Below are 22,531 nucleotides of genomic sequence, written 5' to 3'. Positions count from 1 at the left end.
CTTGGGACTTTCATAAGACGGCTTACCAATATAAAATTCCCAATTACGAAATTGAAATTGAAATTTAACAGTAAAAAGGAAAACAATTAACAGATATTTTTTATCGTTTTCATTTTATTGTTATATAATCAATTTCTATTTCGTAATTGAACATTCTATAATGGTAATTCGTCTTGTTCAAGTTCCACGTTTGACAAAACCATCTTTAAATATCAGGAGTAATAGACGGTCAAAGATCGACCCTTGTGGCACACTCGCATTTATATAATGCCGTTTTGACGTACGGCTATCAAGGGCAACTTTAATTTTTCTTTTGTCTAAGAACGATTTCATTGTATAAAATATGATCAAATTTTCATGAGAAGACCTTCTTGCCAGGCCATGTCAAAGGCCTTAGATATATCTAGGGTTAAGGTTGCCTGCTCTTTTATCCAGTGCGGTCAGTACGGTGTGTATAAATTACAGTTAGGATATCCGCAGTGGAACGAGCTTGCCTACATACATACTATCGGTCGGAAAGAATTTTACTATCTATGGGGTGTAGGAGAGTGCTTGATTAAGGGTTCAAATATTTTGACGAAAAGAGGAAGGAGAATAATGGGGCGATAATTGAGTTGGTGATTTCTTTCAATAGAGGTCTTGAAAACTGGTACCACGGAAGCAATTTTTAGGAGTCAGGAAAACAAGACTCGGTAAGACATCTATTGAAGAGTTTGGAGAGAACTGGGAAAACCTCATCGGAGCAATTTTTTTAAATATTATAGCAGGGATAAGATCAGGTCTACACGCCTTCGAGGTGTTTAGGCTTTTTTTATATCGTGAACATGATATAAGGTGGATTTTTAAATAATCGAGAATGGTTTCTGTTCACAATGGAAAATTTTAGAGTGGTGTGAAGTTGAGTTGGGGGCAAATCGCTGAGCAAGCAGGTTAGCCTTCTCGATTACCTTGCAAATAACCTCATGATTGTTGGATAATGGGAAATTGTTTATTGCCCATTATTTATTTCACTGTTATATTTTTTTAGGGATCGCAAGTTCATAATTTTTGCGACTCAATGCGTTTTCTTGTGATTTCACTTTGCTTCAGCTATTTCACTCTTACAATTATTTCTAGCTTCTATATACCTTTATCGATTTGTACTGAACTTATATTTGATAAGTCTGTGAAACGCATGTTGCTTTTGCTTAATGGCATCTGCAAAGGGGAAATGAACGATTGGGGAGAGTGGTATTTGTTATAAAACTTCCGTGTGGAAACATATGCTTCAATTGCTGCTTTTGACCGTATTACTATATGTCTATGTATAAGATTCATTCCTAAACCAATAAACAGATAATTTTGAATTCTGGGGCATAGCCGATATGAATGAGGGTTGGTAATGTAAGCTATATTTAGTTTAGTTTTTAAAGAGCAAAATAGGGGATTGAAACATTTCGTGAATATTTTTCCAAATTTTCGTTACGTTTGAATATTCTAAACGATTGCTTAATCTGATTTAGAATGTGAACAACTTCTTCAAATACTTCACCAATTAAGAACAGTTTTCTGACTTTGACTGTTTCTTAAGAACTCTTAAGCTTAAGTTTTAAGTTGTCGACATTTTCTAGAATCGAATTCATCCAATGGATTCTAAAGTAAATGGGAATAAGTATACTAGAAAAAGGTAAAGTATCATAATGGATGGATTCTAATCTTTAGAAGTGGATATAAAAATAGCGAAAATCTTTTTTATTCTGGGAATTACTTTTACCGTTTTGTTATGAGTAGCCTTCAAGTACACACAAACACACACATACATATATATACACACATACATACATATATATATATATATATATGGGTGTGTGTGTGTGTGTGTGTATGTATGTATATATATATATAGGTTAGATGTGGCAATACATATATATATATTTATCCATAAATTCTAAGCATATGAAGTATGCAGTTTAATAGATGGACACAGACAGACACATACACCTATATATATATATATATATATATATATATATATATATATATATATGCATATATATATAAAGAGAGAGACAGAGAGATAGAGAGAGAGAGGAGAGAGAGATTGGATGTGGCAACACATATATTTATACATAAATTCTAAGCGTATAAAGTACGCAGTTTTATATATAGACACAGAAAGAGACACACACATCTCTCTCTCTCTCTATATATATATATATATGTATACATATATATATATATATATATATGTGTGTGTGTGTGTGTGTGTGTGTGTGTGTGTGTGTTTTATTTTTTTATTTTTTTTACATTTACACCCCAAACAAGGCACATTGACACTTTGGTGTAGAGGACTACTATCAGGGGCAACAACTGCTGAGGTAGTATGTACGGATTTGGGCAGCAAGATGTTGGTTCACATTGTACTTGAACTTCTGCACGTCAGTACAGTTGGGGAAGCAGGGACCTGGAATGAAATTCCAAAGTCTAGCGGTTCTGGGTAAGAAACTACTGGAGTAGAAAGATCTTTTACATCTAGGGATCTCTACTGTGTGGAGTGGGACTTTGCAGCCTGTCGGGTTTGTCGAGGGTGTTGACGTCGTGGGGGCACAAGTGCTTGCAGTTCGTCATTAAAGTACTTGTAGAACAGGCAGAAGGATGCAACGTTTCGTCGATGGGACAGAGGCTGAAGCTTAGATGCCAGTTCAGGGCCTATCACATTTGCGACTCTCTTTTGAACCTTGTCAAGGAGCGAGAGACTAGTAGCCGATGCACCAGCCCAAATATAACAGCAATACTCCATACATGGGCTAATGCTTGCCTTATAGAGGTACAGGATACTTTCGGGTGTTAGTAGTTTTCTAGCACGGTAGAGAGAGCCCACCTTCCTTGCAGCGGCCCTGGCAATACCCTTGATGTAATTGTTCCAACTCATGTTTCCTGTGAACGTTAGGCCAAGGAGCTTGAAAGACGTACTCTCAGATAAAGAGTCGTTGGCCATTGCTATATGTGGTAGAGAAGGTTTCTTGTAATTATTAAATGAAACTAGTTTAGTCTTGGCGGCATTGAACGTGACCATCCATTTTTGTCCCCATACCACTACAGATTGGAGGTCATCCTCTAGTGTTTCTGCCATTTCTTTAGATATGTGCTCATTTGTTTTCCTGTCGTGCCTGTTATAGAGTGTGGTGTCATCAGCATATATACCCATCTCAGAGGAAATTTTGTTGGGGAGGTCATTTATGAATATCAGGAACACTAGAGGTCCAAGGTTAGATCCCTGGGGCACTCCCGCATTTATATCATATTGTTTAGATGTACAACAGTGGAGGACAACCTGGATTTTTCTCTTATCTAAGAAGGATTTTATTATGTCAATTATGCTACCGTATGATCTAATCTTCCTGAGGAGACCCTCATGCCATACCTTGTCAAAAGCCTTAGATATATCTGAAGCTACCGCTCTGCCCTCCCCCGCTTTGTCCAGTGAATGGTATATAGGTTCAGATATTACAGTTAGGATTTCTGCTGTGGAACGGGCTTGTCTAAATCCATATTGTTGGTCAGTCAGAAGCTTAGCATCTGTAAGATGATGGACTAGAGCATGGTTAATTAAGTTCTCAAATATTTTGGCAAAAAGTGGGAGGAGGCTAATGAGGCGATAATTTTATGGGCCAGTTCTTTCGCCAGAATTCTTGGATACTAGTACCACAGAAGCAGTTTCATGTATATATATATATATATATATATATATATATATATATATATATATATATATATAACTATATATATATATATATGGTGTAGTGTAATAATAATTCTCCAAGTTCAAAATGTCAATTTTTCTCAGTTGGTCTTTATTATTTTTCAAAAGGTAGCCATTACAATATTTTTTCCCATTGCGACTAACAAGTTTGCAAAACCATGTCATTGCTGCATATTTAGTCACAAACTCATTATATGTTTACTCTAAAAAAAAAACTAATAAAAATACCATTTAGACTAACTTACATTGTTCATGTAACTAATTCACTCTGCCGTTCAGTAACGAAGATTATAAGAAACTGATATAGTATAGTATTATAAGTATATTTTAACTTATATAGTATAGTATTATAAGTATATTTTAATTTATATAGTATAGTATTATAAGTATATTTTAACTTATATAGTATAGTATTATAAGTATATTTTAACTTATATAGTATACTATTATAAGTATATTTTAACTTATATAGTATAGTATTATATTTATATTTTAACTGATATAGTATAGTATTATAAGTATATTGTAACTTATATAGTATAGTATTATAATTATATTTGAACTTATATAGTATAGTATTATAAGTATATTTTAACTTATATAGTATAGTATTATAAGTATATATGAACTTATATAGTATAGTATTATAATTATATTTGAACTTATATAGTATAGTATTATAATTATATTTGAACTTATATAGTATTGTATTATAAGTATATTTGAACTTATATAGTATAGTATTATAATTATATTTGAACTTATATAGTATTATAATTATATTTGAACTTATATAGTATAGTATTATAAGTATATTTTTACTTATATAGTATAGTATTATAAGTATATTTTAACTTATATAGTATAGTATTATAAGTATATTTTAACTCATATAGTATTATATTATTAGTATATTTTAACTTTTATAATATAGTATTATAAGTATATTTTAACTTATATAGTATAGTATTATAAGTATATTTTAACTTATATAGTATAGTATTATAAGTATATTTTAACTTACATGGTATAGTATTACAAGTATATTTTAACTTATATAGTAAAGTATTATAAGTATATTTTAACTTATATAGTATAGTATTATAAGTATATTTTAACTTATATGGTATAGTATTATAAGTATATTTTTACTTATATAGTATAGTATTATAAGTATATTTTAATTTATATAGTATAGTATTATAAGTATATTGTAACTTATATTAATTATATTCGTATTTTGTGTATTATTACTGTTATCTTTTTTTATTTAAGTTTTTTTCATCCGTTTTATTTATTATCTATTTTATCATTCTTCGAGTCCTATTTTTAAGTTCTATTAATTATTGGAAGTATGATTGATTGGAACCAAATAAAACGGCATTCATTGAACTTGAAGTTTTTTTTAAATTTGCAAAAGTTGTTTATACAAAGCTATCATTTTCATTACACAAAACATTATGAGAAATTTGTTTTAATCCATTGCGATTGGTATATGCAAACCGTGTACGTTTCAAATTAATGAGTAATATATATATATATATATATATATATATATATATATATATATATATATATATACTATTTAATGATTATTTTTATTTCGTCTAAAATCACAAATAGCCTGCATCAACTTTATCTGGTTAAATTAATTCCATTTTTTTCTTTTTTGTTATTCTATTTTCAACCTTTTACAAATACCATTCTGATTGATATTCTTTGAATATCGATCGAATCGATTATTTTTTTTAATTCCATTTTGGTAATTAATCTAATGTCATTCTTAAAATATCAGATATCCATTCTTTTTTATATTTTAGTTTTTTTTTTTTTATTCTCGGGTTTAGTTTTTGATTGACAGATTCGTATTTGTGTGCACGATTTAAAAAACATCGATTTGCTTTTCAAATATTGGTTTGTGTTTGTATTTGCAGCAGTTGTTTTATCCGTCGTTGTAACCCAGTCAGCAACTCTTACGTTTAAAGTAACATTTGTAAGTGCGTCTTCTAAATGTTATGCCACTCAGTAAAGCCAATAGCATTTGAAGATTCAGACTAACGATAAATATTATATGGACAGATTCCGACCCATAAACAACAAGTGTCCCTCTTTGTCAGAAACGACAATCGTGGAATGTGACGACTAAGAGACAAAAAAAACGAAACAATACTACTGCTCTCCTAAACATCTCCAGATTTTACCAGCCTGGAAGAAACTTATGCTGTAGTTAGTTGGTAAGCAGGCTCGTGATATTTTGTTCCAGATATGGAATATCCAGGAAAGAAACTTTGTTCATGAAAATTCTGCTTGTACACAAAGCAGAAGAAAAAACGACCGGTTTTGGTTGTAGAAAGACAGCTTATTTGTCTGAATGTTTAAAAAAAGAATGTTAAGAAAAAATATTTAATAGAATATATTTGTTTTTTTTCAAGTCGGTTTATATTTAACCCATAGTTGGGACCCTAACAGGTACTACCATTCCGGGTCAGAGTGGACCTGGAAGCAATGGCAATTAAAGGGTGGCTAAATACTCTACAAAGCCTGTAACCTTGGGTCTCACCATTGGATATAGTTTAATGTCATATCCAGGAGCGAGGTACAAGAGATTAAAGCTCAGTCGATCATTAACTATAAACCTCACGGTACAATAGAAAGTGGTCAGCACCATACTTTCTGTGTAAAAGGCACGTTTAAACAATCTAGTGAAACTCCGCGTGACGAGTTATTACAAAATCTTTTTTCTGTTTCCACAGACGTTCCTTTTATTCAATCATAAAGTCAGAATTTCACTGCGATAAAACCTTTTTCAAAACATGTAGTTTACTTTTTTATGGCCATTTTATTTCCATTCCTCAAAATTTCATTAGGAAAGAAATTTAGATTTATTTGTTATTTGTGGACTGTTATCCCCACTTTTATAGTTTTTGTTTCACGACGTTTCCGCAAACTCATAATCTAGACTAAGGATAATAGTTCGCAAATAAATAAATGAATATACACATTACTCATCTCAAAGGATTCTAATAAAAACATAAGTTTAGATTTGTAAGAATGCTTTAGATATAGAATTCTTGCTTGCAGGGTTTTCTTCTGTGTCGCCTCTTTTGAGTCCAGAGGATTGAACGCTGGCGATGGGGCTTTTTTAGGCTTTATTTGCATTGAACAAATGCTACTTCCCCATTATTATTATTATTAGTAGTAGTAGTAGTAGTAGTAGTAGTAGTAGCAGCAGCAGCAGCAGCATTTACCAACAAGGCGTAGCCACACAGCGCATCATCAAAGATTTCTTTTTGAGAATAACTTATGGTGTTCTCTGGAGTCTATTATTAAGGGCTAACAAGGAGCTTTTATATAGGTCATCAAAGATCTCATTGAATACGGCCTGTGGTGTTCCCTGGAAGCTGAGTAACAACAAGTCTCCCCAGTAATGCAGGATGCAAAGAGGAAGAAGGGGAATTTCAGTGTAACATGAATCGATAACAGGAAGGCATACGACATGGTTCCGCACTCATGGATTCGTGAAACACTGTCGATGATGTTGTTGAAAATTTTATAGGGCTTTTAGAGACAAGTATGGCTCAATGAAAAACGGTTGTGACAGCGAACAGAGAGGTGCTTCGCGAAGCTGGCACTAGGCGTGGAATATTCCAAGGAAATTCATTATCTCCGCTTTTTGTTGTAATGGTGATGATGCCATGTGTTCCTCTTTTACCTTTTGTCATCGTTTCTGTTCCTCTGAAAGTTGTCCACGATTACGAACGGACTGATAAATTTGTTCTCTCAATTGTGCAATAAGTATTTTCCACATTGTAGGTAAACAGATTATAGGCCTGTAGTTGCTGAAGATGGTCACTTTTGCTGTGTCTGCCTGCAAGTGTGGTTCTACTTTTGGTCATCCATTCTTGTGCATGTGCTTCGTGGATGCATCTTTTCTTTTAGTGAACTATCCTTTATTATTATTATTATTATTATTATTATTATTATTATTATTATTATTATTAATATTATTATTATTATTATTATTATTATTATTATTATTAATAATAAAAATATTATTATTATTATTATTAATATTATTATTATTATTACTATTGTTATTAATAATAATAATATTATTATTAATAATAATAATAATATTATTATTATGATTTAGTATTATTACTAGTACTATTATTACTATTATTATTAATAATAATAATAATATTATTATTATGATTTAGTATTATTACTAGTACTATTATTACTATTGTTATTAATAATAATAATAATATTATTATTATGATTTAGTATTATTACTAGTACTATTATTACTATTATTATTATTACTACTATTATTATTACTACTACTACTACTACTATTATTACTATTATTATTATTATTACTATTAATACTATTATTATTTATTATTATTATTATTATTTATTATTAATATTATATTTATAATTATTTATTATTATTACTATGTCTGTAGTTATCATTTACTAACCATAACTTTATATTAAGCACTCAAGTAAAATAAATGTACCTTAACGCGATCAGTTCGTATTATTTTTTATTTGAATCCATAATGGTTTATTTCAATATAAAGTTTTTTGTCTCGTTTCCATTACATTAACCGATATTTTATTAAATGAAATTTTGTGAGGAAAAATGAAAAAAGCGGTAAAATATCGATTAGTTTTCGCTTTCTCGCCTTGCTCATCATTTTTTTTTCTTCAAGGAATGTCTTATTTCTGGTTTAATTTGTTCCAAGATAAAGGTCGACAGTGTTTTTTTTTGTTTTTGTTTTTGTTTGTTTTTTTGTTTGTTTTTTTTTTCAATTAAAAAACATTTTCTTCCTTTTATTCAAATGTTCGGGTTTGTCTCGGTGGTTATTATTTCCCAAAACCAACGCAAAACCAGGCAGCCATTCAAAATTCATTCACCTCACTGAAAGGTGAACAATGAACATTCGATATTAGAATATTAAATATCTCTTCCTTTGTAAATGCATTTCATTAATTATAAGTGATTTTATGGACAACCAATTCCCATTAGATTCTACGGCTCTATGTGCATCCTAACAGTTAACAGGTACAAGGTGTCTTCAATAAGTTTCTAAACTATTTTGTAGTCTTGAAAATTCAGTATGTTATTGCTATACATCTTATAAGATGCTGACAAAGTTTTATGATTTCAAGTTCAAATGAACAGCTTTAGCAGGAATAGGAATACACCATACTAAGACTTGGTTTTCACACCTGGTGAATTTCAAAAATGCAATATGGACGTGGGGGACACTTTAGAAGAACGATATACAATAAAATTCTGTTTTAAACTTGGAAAAAATATCACAGAAATGTATTAAATACTTCAGACTGCTTTTTAACAATATTGCATGAATCGACCATCAGTTCTTGAGTAGCATAAGAGATTCAAGGCAGGCAGGAAGTCTGTGAGTGATAAGGAGAGGTGTGTGAGGAGTAAGGAAGTCAGAACGCTAAATAACAAAATTTTATGAGTAAAGACAGCCGTGTGTCTATAGAGACAACGTGCACAGTTGAGTCTTAGTGTGGGAACTTTACACACAATTATTTGCAAGGAACTAAAGGTATAGAAGATTTGCGTGAATGCAGCAGTCCACAGCTCCATCTTCATCACAGACTATTTGATCAAGATGGGCATCAAGTCTCACACACTCCCTATTGACCAGACCTTGTTCCCTCTGACTTTTGGTTATCCCCTAAGTTCAATGAAAGCCTTATATTAAAACAAGTATTTTCACTCACGAAAATTGTGATTCAATTAATTACAGATTTGGATGTTTTACTCATATTCACCTCAAACCGTGGTTATCGCCTCTTGGAAGTAAGGGGCAGGTAATTGAGGCCATTCTTAGGGAAGATGAAAAAAATGTTGATTTATATTACATTTAAACTTATGCATATCAATAACGAAAGCAGACAGCAGGGATGGAATTCCAATGTCTAGCTGTTCGAAGGAAAAAACTATTAGAGTAGAAAGTTTTCTGGTATGTAGGCACTTCAACAGTGAAGGGGTGTGATTTTATTGCTAAGCGGGTTTGTTGTGGAAAACAAGTGAAATGAAGTTATCAGGATACATTCCATTAAACTACTTGTAAAACAAGTACAAGGATGCAATATTAGGGTGATGGACAGGGGTTGGGCTTAGTTGCTTACTTTGAATTCATTCTTGGTCTTCCTCTTCTTTTTCCATCAGAGGTCTACTGAGGAACTTTTGTTAGCAATACTCTCTGCAGCTAACTTTAAAGCCTACCCGAGCCAATCTGAACAGCGTTTGCAGATTGGACCTGCCAGCTATGTGTTAGTTACTAGTTGATAATTCAATCACTCCATTCGGTTCGTGGAAATTTTCTCAAATATTTAAACTAAGACGTGTAATCCATCCTAAATTTATTGATTTTGAGGTGGCATTTCATTTTGAGTGTTGACAACACATTGCAGTACCTCACCCTCCCTATAGTCCAGCCATTGCTTTTTGTGAATTTTGGTTATTCCCTAAGTTCAAAGTAAACCTTAGAGGCTCTCTTTATGAGACATCAAAGATCAGGAGATCAAAAAGGCTGTTATGAAGATAATTGACACGCTCACACAAGATGACTTTCATGTAGCCTTCCCGAAGTTGTTTAAATGGTAAAATTTCGATCATACCGCGATAAACAAATATTTAAGATTTTAATCTCACAATGTAATGAAGCTGCGACTTTCAGCAACTCGTAACTTTCGCTTTCTTATTTTTTTTCTTTGTCTGTGAGCAATATTTCTGACAAAGGACAAAGAATTGCTGTTTTCTGTGACAAAATCTATCCATCCAGCACTCACCTCAGGCTATGTATTAATGTTGAAGTGTTTTCTTTTACATCCAGTGGCTTCATGTTTGGTCTGAAACGATTTCCATAAAAAGAACTCCACGAAATATTAAATTTACATAATTTTTAATCAAGTTACCAACTCTTTACCACGTTCCATATCCATTATTTAAAAACGAGAAAATATATCTCTAGATTATCTGGCATCGTGAGGGAAAATATTTAGAAATTGAGGATTTTAAAATAAATTGTTCCAAAATCGAATACAGCGTCATAAATAAAATCATCTCATTATTCAAAACTATCCTTTCTACTAGGCATTCTAGCTAGGAATAGAGTATAATATCTTTTCTTCTCTTCAGTCAGGTGATGGACAATTAACTCATCCCCTAAGGATCAAGTTAATTATGCCGAACATTGTGCTGAATCAACTGACTCCTGACAAAGTTCAAAACAAGGTTGTTGTGTTGTGCAGAAAATCCAACTTCTCAAAAGGAAGCATTCTAAGTGGGGAAAAATACCTGCAGAGTTTCGTTTGCATTTCCTCACGAAACGAACACATTAAATTCTTATCTTAATAGTCTCCACTCGACTAAAAGCTTATACGAGGGCCGTTCTAAAAGTAATACCTTCTATATTTTATTCCGCTCGAATATATCAGAAGGAATTTCAAATTGTATTCGTATGATCACCGAACATATGAATTCATGAACTGAAAGATCCATCTCTCTGTTGCAGATATTGACGGTGTGAGACTCCAGGATAGCAACCTTTGTCAGAGACATGCGTCAGAAGCAGATATGCGTCATTAAATTCCTTTCAAAATTATATTCAGAACACTAGTGTCAATGTAGAAAAATGAATTCTAGCGAACACGAGGTGGCTCGTTTTAATGGCACTTGTCGCGTATTTGTGACTCTTCAAGTTTTGGAGTTGAAAAATAAGACGCTTTACATTTAGAACGACTCTCGCAGTCGAGTGGAAATTTTAAGGATAGACCTAGATGTGGGGTTATTTGGAGGATTCGGACGGATTATCTCTGAGCAAGAAACTGGGAATATTATATTTTCAAGATGCCAACGAAAAAGAAACGAAATAATAACTAAGTATAGACACGGAATAAATAAAATTATTATACACTTTCTTCGAGACACTGAAAATATATATGCTTAATGTATTAATTTATAATATATGTATATAAATAAAAACGTAATTATATATGTCTGTATGTGTATCGAAATACATGATCTAACTTGAAAAACCATTCCGTATACTGCAGTATCGTACAGTTTAAAATCATTTCTAAAAGTTTAAACATTTCACGCCTAATAAAAGGCCAGTTCAAACATCGACGAAAGAATACAAATAGTAGTTATCAAATTAAGACTGCGTATTCACACATTCTTTTCGAATTGAATGATTTAAAAATTGCTTTAGCATAAAATAAATAAAAGCAACCCCACATATACGACTTCTTTTGATATTGAAGTAATATAAAAATGTTCACAGTTCACTTAATGGATTAAAGTTGTAATTGATTTATTCAATCGATTAATTGAAGATGAACCCCGTATTAAAATCAATATTGGAACAGTCTTTATTCGTTGACTTAAATTTAGAAGTGTGCATCGTTTAATCTAATGCGGTTATTATCCAGTTTAAATAACTTCGTGTGTATTTTCTTTCCAAAAAGATAACTACTACGTTTTTTTAACATTTTTTTTCTTTTTGATTGAATGTCTCTATCGGATTTATTTGTTTGTGTTTCTGTTTAAATATTAGTTCCATGTATATCTTGAATTAAGTAAGCAATAATATATAGAGAAAAGATTGTGGTGGAATTTGAAAGTGTAAAACGAAACGTAACTAAACATGCGGCCGCAGCCAAGGTTAAACTCACGACACGAGTTTGTAGTACAATTCAAATCTGTCCGTAGTTGAATACTTGATGCTTCGTCAGGGCTATCTAGGATATATATAAATCGAGATGTCATCACTAGATGGGTTGCTTAGGCTTTTAAGAGAGGTCTATCTACCCTCGATAGAAGGATAGACTGCGCAAGTTTCTCAACCTGGTATTTTACCTCGCGGTACATACAGCGCCTCGCCTTCCTAAATGGTCATCCATCTGGTACTGGTGTGTAACCGTGGTTGTGTCGTACAAGGGATAAAATAACAACAGATAGTCTACTAAGTCGAAACCCTTTCGGCATGTGTTTTTGTAGCTTAACTCCTGACACAGTGTTGTCAGGTCACAGCCATGTCATTTAAGTATTTTAAGTATACCTAGGTAGGATTGTTGAGCAGATATGCTAATATGGTACTTGCTTACATTGGGAAAATGTTTTCTTTTTGACTAAGTACAACTTGAGGACTGCTCCATCGTGTCTCCAATGGCGTTTCAGATTCAGGAATTCCTTCTCCCAGTTATAAACACACGTTTTACGAGGTTTCAAGTCGATAAACCTATAACTGCTCTGCTGCCAACCGCAACGGTGGAGACTTTTGTGTTGAATTCAGCGTCTCTCATATCTATTGACAACAGAACTTGATAATAGATGTTGTATAATACGACTGGGAATAGGCGAGAGCTAGAAAACACTTGAAGATAAAAAAAACGATAAGGTTTATGTGTTTCCGACCCAAAAACAGCAATTCAACCTCCTCTGCTGCTCATGGAATGTGAAGACTAAAATAAATAAATAAATAAATAAATAAATAAATTGAGGCGAAACTACTGGAGACAAAACTACGGTTCACATTCTAGTCTCCTTAAATGGTTCAAATACTGTAAAACATACGGATTAAAATTAAATACAGATTAAAATAAAATACTGCAAAACATGCAGATCCGATTATATAGATTATAAAAGCACTGTTAACAAATGAATAAAATGTTTAATAGATGTTGGTAATTTAATTTTAAAAAAAATATTTAGTTATGTAACTAGCGACGGCATATTTACAGAATTTAAATGAAATAAAACAAAAAGAAAATTTATTTCAGAATAAAGAGATTTTATCAAATATATTTAATGCATGCAAACAAGACAAATGTTTCTGCGATTCTGACTTTTTTAGATGAAATATTTTTATTTCATTCGCAAAGAAATAATCACATTTTCTTACTGATTTACTCCGGAAATGAAACTTGAACACTTCTGTGTAGCTTATTATGAATATAATTTCATTAAACTATTAAGCTATAACTATGTATTGTATACTGTCTATATAAATACAGCAAATATATATTTATTTATATATATATAAATATATATGTGTATATATATTTATATATATATATATATATATAACTACTTCATTTACTCACATAAAATTAATATACGAAAGTATAAATTTATGCGTAAACTTTAAGTATTTACTTCAAAAGTGCTAAATACGTAGGTAGAGCTACTTAGTAAGTTATAAAATATATGTGGCGATTAAGCTACACTGAATATTCGGCGTTTCATCCACTCTAGGACTCTTCAGGCTTATGCGCATAAGCCTGAAGAGACCTAAAGTGGATGAAACGCGAAATATTCAGTGTAGCTTAATCGCCATATATATTTTATAACTTACTATATATATATATATATATATATATATATATATATATATATATATATATATATATATATATATATGTATACGTAATATTTTTCTTTGATGATATTCGAAAAAATACATTTTGTGTTACAAATAATCAATGAAAATATATTTCTACTATTCAATGAAACACGTGTAAGACGCAACATATGAGAAACAAAAAATATGAATGTGAAATCAATACATATTTGGCTTTGGAATGTTTATTATATATATTGCTTTATAATATTGTTGTGTGCATACACGGGAAATGATAACTTATATATACATCTATATATATAAAATCGTAAATTATCTTCTATAATATAAATCTCACCTGTTTGTTTAAATGTATGTATGTCTGCCTTTAACTTTCGACAGAGGGGACAGATTTTCACAATATCGGTGTCGTTTTGAAGCCGACACTTCGGACGACAAATATCGAAAAATTGGCTAAAAACATTAATTTCTTCACCCTCAACTGAGTACTTTTCTACAGGAAGGGGTCGCTTTTTTCGTACCCTCTTTTCGATTGTCTAACCGTATTTTTATGCTACGCCACTTCCGGTTTTTCCATAGGCGCAACAGCAAACATTTTTCTCACGTTCGTTTCCTCCTTCGCAGTACGGGTTTGAGCCTGCCTACAACTCCCGCCCCTTTTATTTATTTATTTTTTTTTTTTGCTCAAAACATACTTCCAAACAACGGGCAACGCCAAGCAGTCAGACTAGTATATATATAAAAAAAATAATTATATATATATATATAAGATGAAGATGATAGAAGATGATAAATATGTTGATTGCTTACATTCGCTGTCACTTTTGAAATGTACGCTTTTAACGCTAAGATTGTGTTTTTTGTTTGTGTTGTTGTAATAACGCGTCTTGTCATTGTAATGTATAATTGTCCATAAATTAGGTGACACGCAATTCTTTTTCTCTTATTCCTTATTCTCTTAACTTTTTAAACTTCGCTTCCTATTAATTCTTACTTTCACTCTTTCTCTCTTTAACTATCTCTCATCTTTCCCTTCTTTTCTCTTCTAGCCCTTTTTTATAATAACCCTTTATATTGTTTTTTCTTTATTTTTTTCTCTATATATATATTTTTTCTCTACTTCTTTTTTTTTTCTCTTCCTCATAATTCTCTCTCCATTATTTTTTTTTAGTTTTCTTTAGATTTCCCCTCCCTCTTTACATATTATAATTAAAGTTCTGTGTTTTAAGGTTTTTTTTAACTCCAACCTTTAAAGAGTTCCTACCTAAAAAAAAATCCATTATTCATTGAACATTTGAATAGTCAAGTCGCTGCCTGATGATATCTGTTGTTTGATTGAAACAAATGGCTGTTTGTAGCAGCGGGATGTAAACATGCTTATTTAACAATAAATAAATATTCTAGCTCTTTTTATTGAGCACTATCTAACAACCTCGTTGAATTCATTAGTTTATTACTTTTGAATAACAAAAACCCGAGTATATATATATATATATATATATATATATATATATATATATATATATATATATATTAATGTTGGGCCGATTAATCGGAAACCGGAAAAATCGGAATTTTGGAGGGTATTGGAATCGGTATCTGAATTAGAAAAATTTATATCTATTTTTCCATGCCAAAACCGATCCTTTACTTGTCTGATTTATTTGATTTTCTATTAAGCAAAATCTTCCATACTTGGTAGTTATGATTAAATAATAAATTGTGCTTTTACGATTGAGCAAATATCTTTCACATTTAGGTGTTGCTACGGTAATAGGGAAAAATAGCGACTCTTAAGTTAAATATTAGGAGATTTATAAAGAATCGGAATCGGTAATTGCATCGGAATCGGAGAAAATGTTGGAATTAGCTTATCACTAATATATATATATATATATATATTAGTATTATTATTATGAAACTCAAATGACCTTGTAACGAGTGATGTAACCCACTTTCCGGTTTACGACATCCGATTGCGCATGCGCGCATAAACATTAACCCATAACAACGTAAAAAAATGAACCCAAATCGCTTCTTTTGCAGATTTTGACCTGCGCACTGAAATATTAACGTTATTATTTCGAAATTATTATTTAACATGGGAAAAGTGGGGATGTTTTGCAACTATTCTTTATTACAAGTATACTGTCGCTATTTTCTTACAACTAAACAACGTTAACCCGTTGACAAAGATAAGAACAATTGTAGTAAAGCCAAGACTACTACTGCTACTACTACTACTCTCTACCCGTCCCTTTTCCTTCCTTCCTTCCTTCTTTTTTTTATTTTTTTGTTTACATTTCTAGATACAAAATAGTTGTGTGAGAACGGTGAATTTGTTGACAAATTTACTAATCTGTTTCAATATTAGTTTTATTTTATTTTATTTATTTAGGTTTTATTATTTATTTATTTTTTTTTTTGCTTCAGGTTTTATTAATTATTCTTTTTTTTTAGATTTTAAGTTTCTATAACTTGGTTGAAAAATACAAATATGGGTTTTTCATTCTTATATTTCTCATCGCTAGGTTCATGTGCGTTTTTGCTGCTAAATGACTTTCATCGGCGTTCGATTCGTAGGAAAATAATGTTTAATTTTCAATTTTTGAGCGATTATTCGGAAAAATAGGTAACTTTACACGAATAGGGAGGATTTTATTTTTCATGTTTGAGTGATCCGTCCGTGATTTTTCATTTTAATATACTTTTATAGAAATGTTTCTGTTATGTCAAAACAAAACTATTTTCTTTACGTCACAAGTGTCACGCTCGTACATGAATTCCATAGCTAATATAACATACTGACCCAACGGATCACGGGTAATCTAGTATATATATATATATATATATATATATATATATATATATATATATATATATAATCTAAAGAGACTTTCCGTATTTTATTTTAAAAATGCAATTTAAATTCCTTATGATACGAATAAAGTTCCCGCAGATTTATCACTTGTAGAAGCCGACATACTTCTGGATAATTCACAATTACAAAAAGGGATTCAAATATATGACAGTGTTAACCGTATTATACTAAACAAGAATTCTTAAGTTTAATTGTGAAATAGAAAATGGGGATCGTTAGCTGTTTACCATGTAGCTTTTTTGGGGATTTCCAAACAGGACTTCTATGAAATGCAAGGCCCTCCTGGAAAATGTTGATAGAATTCAGTTACTATTTCAGCATTATATAAATTAAAATAATCATAATGTATCATTTATAATAATAAGTTAATAAATAAGTAAAACGATATTATTAAAATATTTTTCTAATGAGCTATTCTATGAAATGTAAGCATATAATAAAGGAATAAAGATGTATAATTAAAGCTTAAGCATCATTGGTGCCAGACAAACAAATAGATAAGCGTAAGGAAACATACTTTTACAAATCTGAAAAGTTAATAGTTGATATATACTAGTGGTACCTGTTGAAATTCCACAGTAGCATTTTTAATATGTAATACATTCTGTTGTGCATTGTGTGGACATTCAGCGTGAATGGAGATCCCGCGTTATTATTGTAGCCCTTTTGCTAAAACTGTAAAAGTATTTATCTAAGTAATCTGGTTAATGTAGTGCTAGGATATATTTGGTTATTACAGTTTATATGCAATATCCTTATAAGAGTCTGTGATATATATCTATTGTATGGACGCCCCGCGCGAAGGGCATCATTAGACATAACAAATACTACACTTGGATCCTAGCCAGAAGACCAAGTAGATATATTTTAGTTTAACGCGTGGCCCAAACGCGACATCATTTTTTAAATTTTATTTTTTTCATTGCGTCTTCGATGATCGGTAGATCCTATTTATTAAAAAGGAGGCTAGAAGGGGATAACTTACTACGAATATTAAATTAATGTCTCTATATACTAATACAATTTTTATAGTATGTTATCACTTTCTACCCCCATTTATAATAAATAGGATCTCCCGATTAAATAATTTATAATCTGGAAACGGTACTACGGTATTAATATATAGATAGTGGTTTCAAAACGTCTGAAGAACTAACAGTGTTTAAAATCTTATCAATTACTTTATATATCGCAAAATGAAACTACACTGTTGTGTTTAATTAAACATTATGCTGTACTTCTTTCAGGTATTGCTCAAATGGAGTTCACGGGGATGAACACTGTAATTCTGGCAAAGAAAATCAACGGTGATCAAAAATCAAGTCTTTATGTTAACGATAACCAAATTTTCAAAGCTGAATATGTCGAAGGCATCTTAAGCGAATACACAGCAAATATCAATATTAACATATCGAAGAACGCTACTCTTCACACGTCTCGCGACATCAAAATTGACGGGACCCAACTTAACCTACATGGTCGCATTACTGCCAATAATTTAGTCGTGGAGAAAGGAGGTAACGTTCTTTTTAGCAAGACCTCATCTACGGCTTCTTACGGAAACGGCAGGTACACAGCAACAACTCTGCCGGGATCTTATGTGCTTAACCGCATTGTGCTGAAGAGCGGCTCGAATTTCAAAACGGAGAACGGACTCCGGTTACAGGTCGGTTCCCTTGATTTGCGCAGGTATGTTAAGATTTCAGTCGATTCGGTTAATGTGACTGCGGGCACATTAATACTTGAGCGTGGAGCTGAATTAAATACTGATGGAGGAAGCGAAGCTCTAAAGTCTGTTCCCAAGGGGAGAGGACGTGATACAAACGGTGGAGCCTATGCAAGTCAAGGTGGAGTCGGCGAGAATAAAAAAATCTCTCAGGCATCAGAACCTTATGGTACTCTCTATTTTCCTGAACTACCAGGTTCTGCTGGCGGTAATGGAGTTGCTGGTGGTGGTTTTATAAACATCTTAGTGAATGATTTAATTCTTGATGGGATTTTAAGCGCGAATGGTCTTTCACCAACCACGTCTGGAGCAGGTGGCGGCGGAAGTGGTGGCAGTATTAATGTGCAATGCGACAAAACTTTAAAAGGATATGGGTTAATGACTGCTTCCGGCGGAAGTGTATACGACCTCAATTCTGGAGCAGGTAGTGGAGGTCGGATTGCTGTTAGATCAAGCAATGATTTTTTTACCGGTCAATACCGAGCATCAGGCGGCACTTCTCCTGCTTCACAAGGAAACGGAGGTCCTGGTTCGATCTATTTACTCACCAGTGTTCATGGCTTTGTCAAGGAACAATTAATTGTCGATAATAGTAACGGACAGAAAATATTCTACATGAACCTTGAAGAAGAAAAAGAGAATCTGCAGTTCAGCGCAGTAAAGATTTCTAATTTTGCAAAAATGAAGATGAAAGAAGATGGTAGGAATCGAACTCTGGACATCAAACAAGTAATAGGCGACGGTACGGGGCTTTTACTTATCCAGAAAAATCAAAAAGGAACACTGGAAAGATATACAACAGGAAATGTTTCCATTTCGAAACTTCAAATCAATTTAGAACTTAAAGATGGTGGCGAGTTTATTCTGTCTGAAACAACGACCATTCTAGGGAAAGCAAGCACAGCTCTGGATCTTGATGGAGTTATGAAAGGGGTAACTAATCTGATTCTTGGTTATGGGCGCCATATGAGAATCGGACCAAATGCTCGAATAGTACCGTTTAAACAGACCGCCTTCAGCCGCAAGTCGCCGGTATCGTTTGGATTACTACAACTTGACCCTGGCAGTTCTTTGAATTACGATCCTGATAACGGTGCTGATATGATTTTGAGTTTTCTAAATTTAAAATTTAGTTCCAAGATGACGGCGGATTATTTCAACATCACGTGCTCGGATGTGGACCTCGAATTGGAGTCCACTTTATCGTGTTCAAGCGATGACCGCACTGAATCAACAACGCTCGACATTTTGAAAGGAATGGGTAAAGTCACTGTTCATGGCGCAGGAGGTGCCGGGCACGGCAGTGCCGGGGGCGAGGCTTTAGGTTCCTCTGTCAGTAATGGTCAACCATACGGATCGCTCTACTACCCTGTCCTAGCAGGAAGCCGATCAAACCCGAAAGGTGGACACGGCGGCGGAAAAATATATCTAAACATTGGGAATAGGTTAGTAAATGACGGCAGCATTAAAGTTGATGGCGGTTCCTCTTTGTATGGAGGAGGAAGTGGAGGTAGTATTTTAGTGAAGGCTCGGCAAATTGAAGGCTATGGCAGTTTTTCAAGTGTTGGCGGTTCGGGGAAACAAAATAGCGGCGCAGGTGCGGCTGGAAGAATCGCTTTGTACTGCAAAAACAAAGACGAATTTGAAGGCATTTTTCATGTCTATGGTGGAGAAGGATCTCAAGGAACAAGCTCTGGAGGGCCGGGCACCTTATACATACAAGACTGGAGAAAAGGGTTCGTGTATAAACGTCTTATTATCGATAACCGTAATCGACCCATCGATAAATATGTCAGCCTGAGAGAAACAGGAAAAGCTCGATACGAATTCGACGAGGTCCACGTGTATAGAAAAGGATCACTTGAAATATTTGAAGATGGCACGAGAATAACTTGGGATATTCGGAATATCCATGGTGATCGGAGTGGCTTGATTCACGTTCACAAGAATCAGAAATTAGTTGCTGAATACAAAGAAGCTTCTGGAAGAGACTTTTTATCGGGAATTAATTTTATCGTCGATTATGAAGGAGAGATTGTGTTCCCTTCTTTGTATTATGTTTATGGATATGGAGTGAAAATGAGTGGTTATACCGAACGCCGTGCGCTTCAATTATATGGTCGACTAACCGGAGTTATTGATATTGTGGTCGGACAGGGAAGTTTAATGTACATGGGAAGTCAAGCACACACAGCAGCTATAAGCAAGGGCAAGTACATATATACTGACGTTGAAGGAAGCTGTCGATTCGCCACTGTGGACCTTCGCGGATCATCGACATGGAAATACGCGCCCGATGTCACAATGAACGTCAGCGTCGGTAAAATGGATGCCAGATATGAATCTGTAATCTCCGCTGAAAGTGTTTACGTCATTGCCAGTTCTGTGAAATTGGAAGCTGGATCAAAATTAACAACATCTGCAGGAGATCGACCCCTGGATACTCTGGACGAGCCAGCTGGTCTTGGAAGAGATGGGACCGGGGCTGGCCATGCAAGCGAAGGTGGTAGTGTGTTTGATGCTAATAATCGCCGTATCAAACGCGGTGGAAAATACTATGGCAGTCTCTATAGTCATGTTCAAAGAGGCAGTGCAAGCGAGGGTTCGAATGGAGGTAAAGGTGGTGGAATCATCAAGCTGAACGTTGCAAAAATTTTATACATCGATGGAAATATAACATCAGTTGGAACCGGTTCAAATGGAGGTGCGGGTAGCGGGGGTTGTATTCTTACCAATTCCTTAGAACTTGAAGGCTACGGTTTGTTTGATGTGTCTGGTGGAGACGGTGGTCGCGGTGGGTCCGGTGGACGTATCAAAATACACATCGGAAACGAATCCTATTTTCACGGACGATTCATAGCTGCCGGTGGGGTCGGTTCTGGTTATCGAGCTGATGGTGGTCCTGGTTCCGTGTTCATAAAAGACACTCGCTACCAACGACCTTACTATCAACTTAGATTGGATAACGGAAATTACCACTGGGACAACGTCTACGTCTTAGATGAAGCTACTCAGCTTGACTTCTTTTTTAACGAACTACATTTATTGAACAATGCTACTCTGAGATTGAAGGCCGATTCCCAAAACCGAACGTTGAAAGTTAACCAAGTAGTGGGCGACATGACTGGGAGAATTCATTTACAGATAGGTCATACAGCACATCTTGAAGAATCAAAGAGTTTGAGCAAGATATCCGTTAACCTTTGGATCGACACAGGAGCGAGAGTGTACTTGTCATCTGTCTTCTACGTGGTTGGTAAAGGCGAAGTGGCTCTTAAATGGGATGGCGAAATGATCGGTGTGCGGCACATGCGTATCATTCCCGGAAGGAAGAGTATTTTTGGATTAAAAGCCCAAACAAGTTTCTTCGATTCCAATGGTCAATACCAAGCAGGAGTACCGGGATTATTTCAATTTGGAAGTTTTGAAATTGGAGCTGGTTCACTGCTGAATATGCCACCCCCGATGGGACTAAAACTAACGGTTGGAATCTTGGTAAGTTTCATTGTTTTTTATTTATTTATTTTTTATTTTTAAATAACTTTAAAAACTTTCTCTCAACTCTATGAAACGAATTAATTTTTCGCACATCTATCTTTTTTATTTTTGTTCGCTTAAAAAATGCATATTTCTTATAAATTTTAATGGATAGGGATCATATCTATAGGTGTAATCTCGGTAAAGATTTAAGCAGCAAAATACAGTACATATTGCATTTGAATTTTTGCATGTTGGCACTCTCATAGAATCCGGGAGCAGAAAGG

The 22,531-nt window shown here is 33.4% G+C and overlaps 1 protein-coding gene across 1 annotated transcript in view; it reads left to right on the top strand.

Moving 5' to 3' along the window:
* LOC145249431 (uncharacterized) overlaps positions 1-22,531 on the top strand; it is a 911,941-nt gene that overhangs the window by 644,610 nt on the left and 244,800 nt on the right. The window contains exon 83 of the mRNA XM_080110989.1: positions 18,289-22,262. Within this exon, the coding sequence (XP_079967115.1) occupies positions 18,289-22,262 (3,974 nt within the window). The remainder of the gene's footprint in view (positions 1-18,288; positions 22,263-22,531) is intronic.

The sequence above is a fragment of the Euprymna scolopes genome, chromosome 28, assembly GCF_053919585.1.
Source record: "Euprymna scolopes isolate OS-2025 chromosome 28, ASM5391958v1, whole genome shotgun sequence".
Classification (NCBI taxonomy): Eukaryota; Metazoa; Mollusca; class Cephalopoda; order Sepiida; family Sepiolidae; genus Euprymna; species Euprymna scolopes.
The sequence above is the reverse complement of the archived record's forward strand: the minus strand, read 5'-3'. Positions and strand labels throughout refer to the sequence as shown.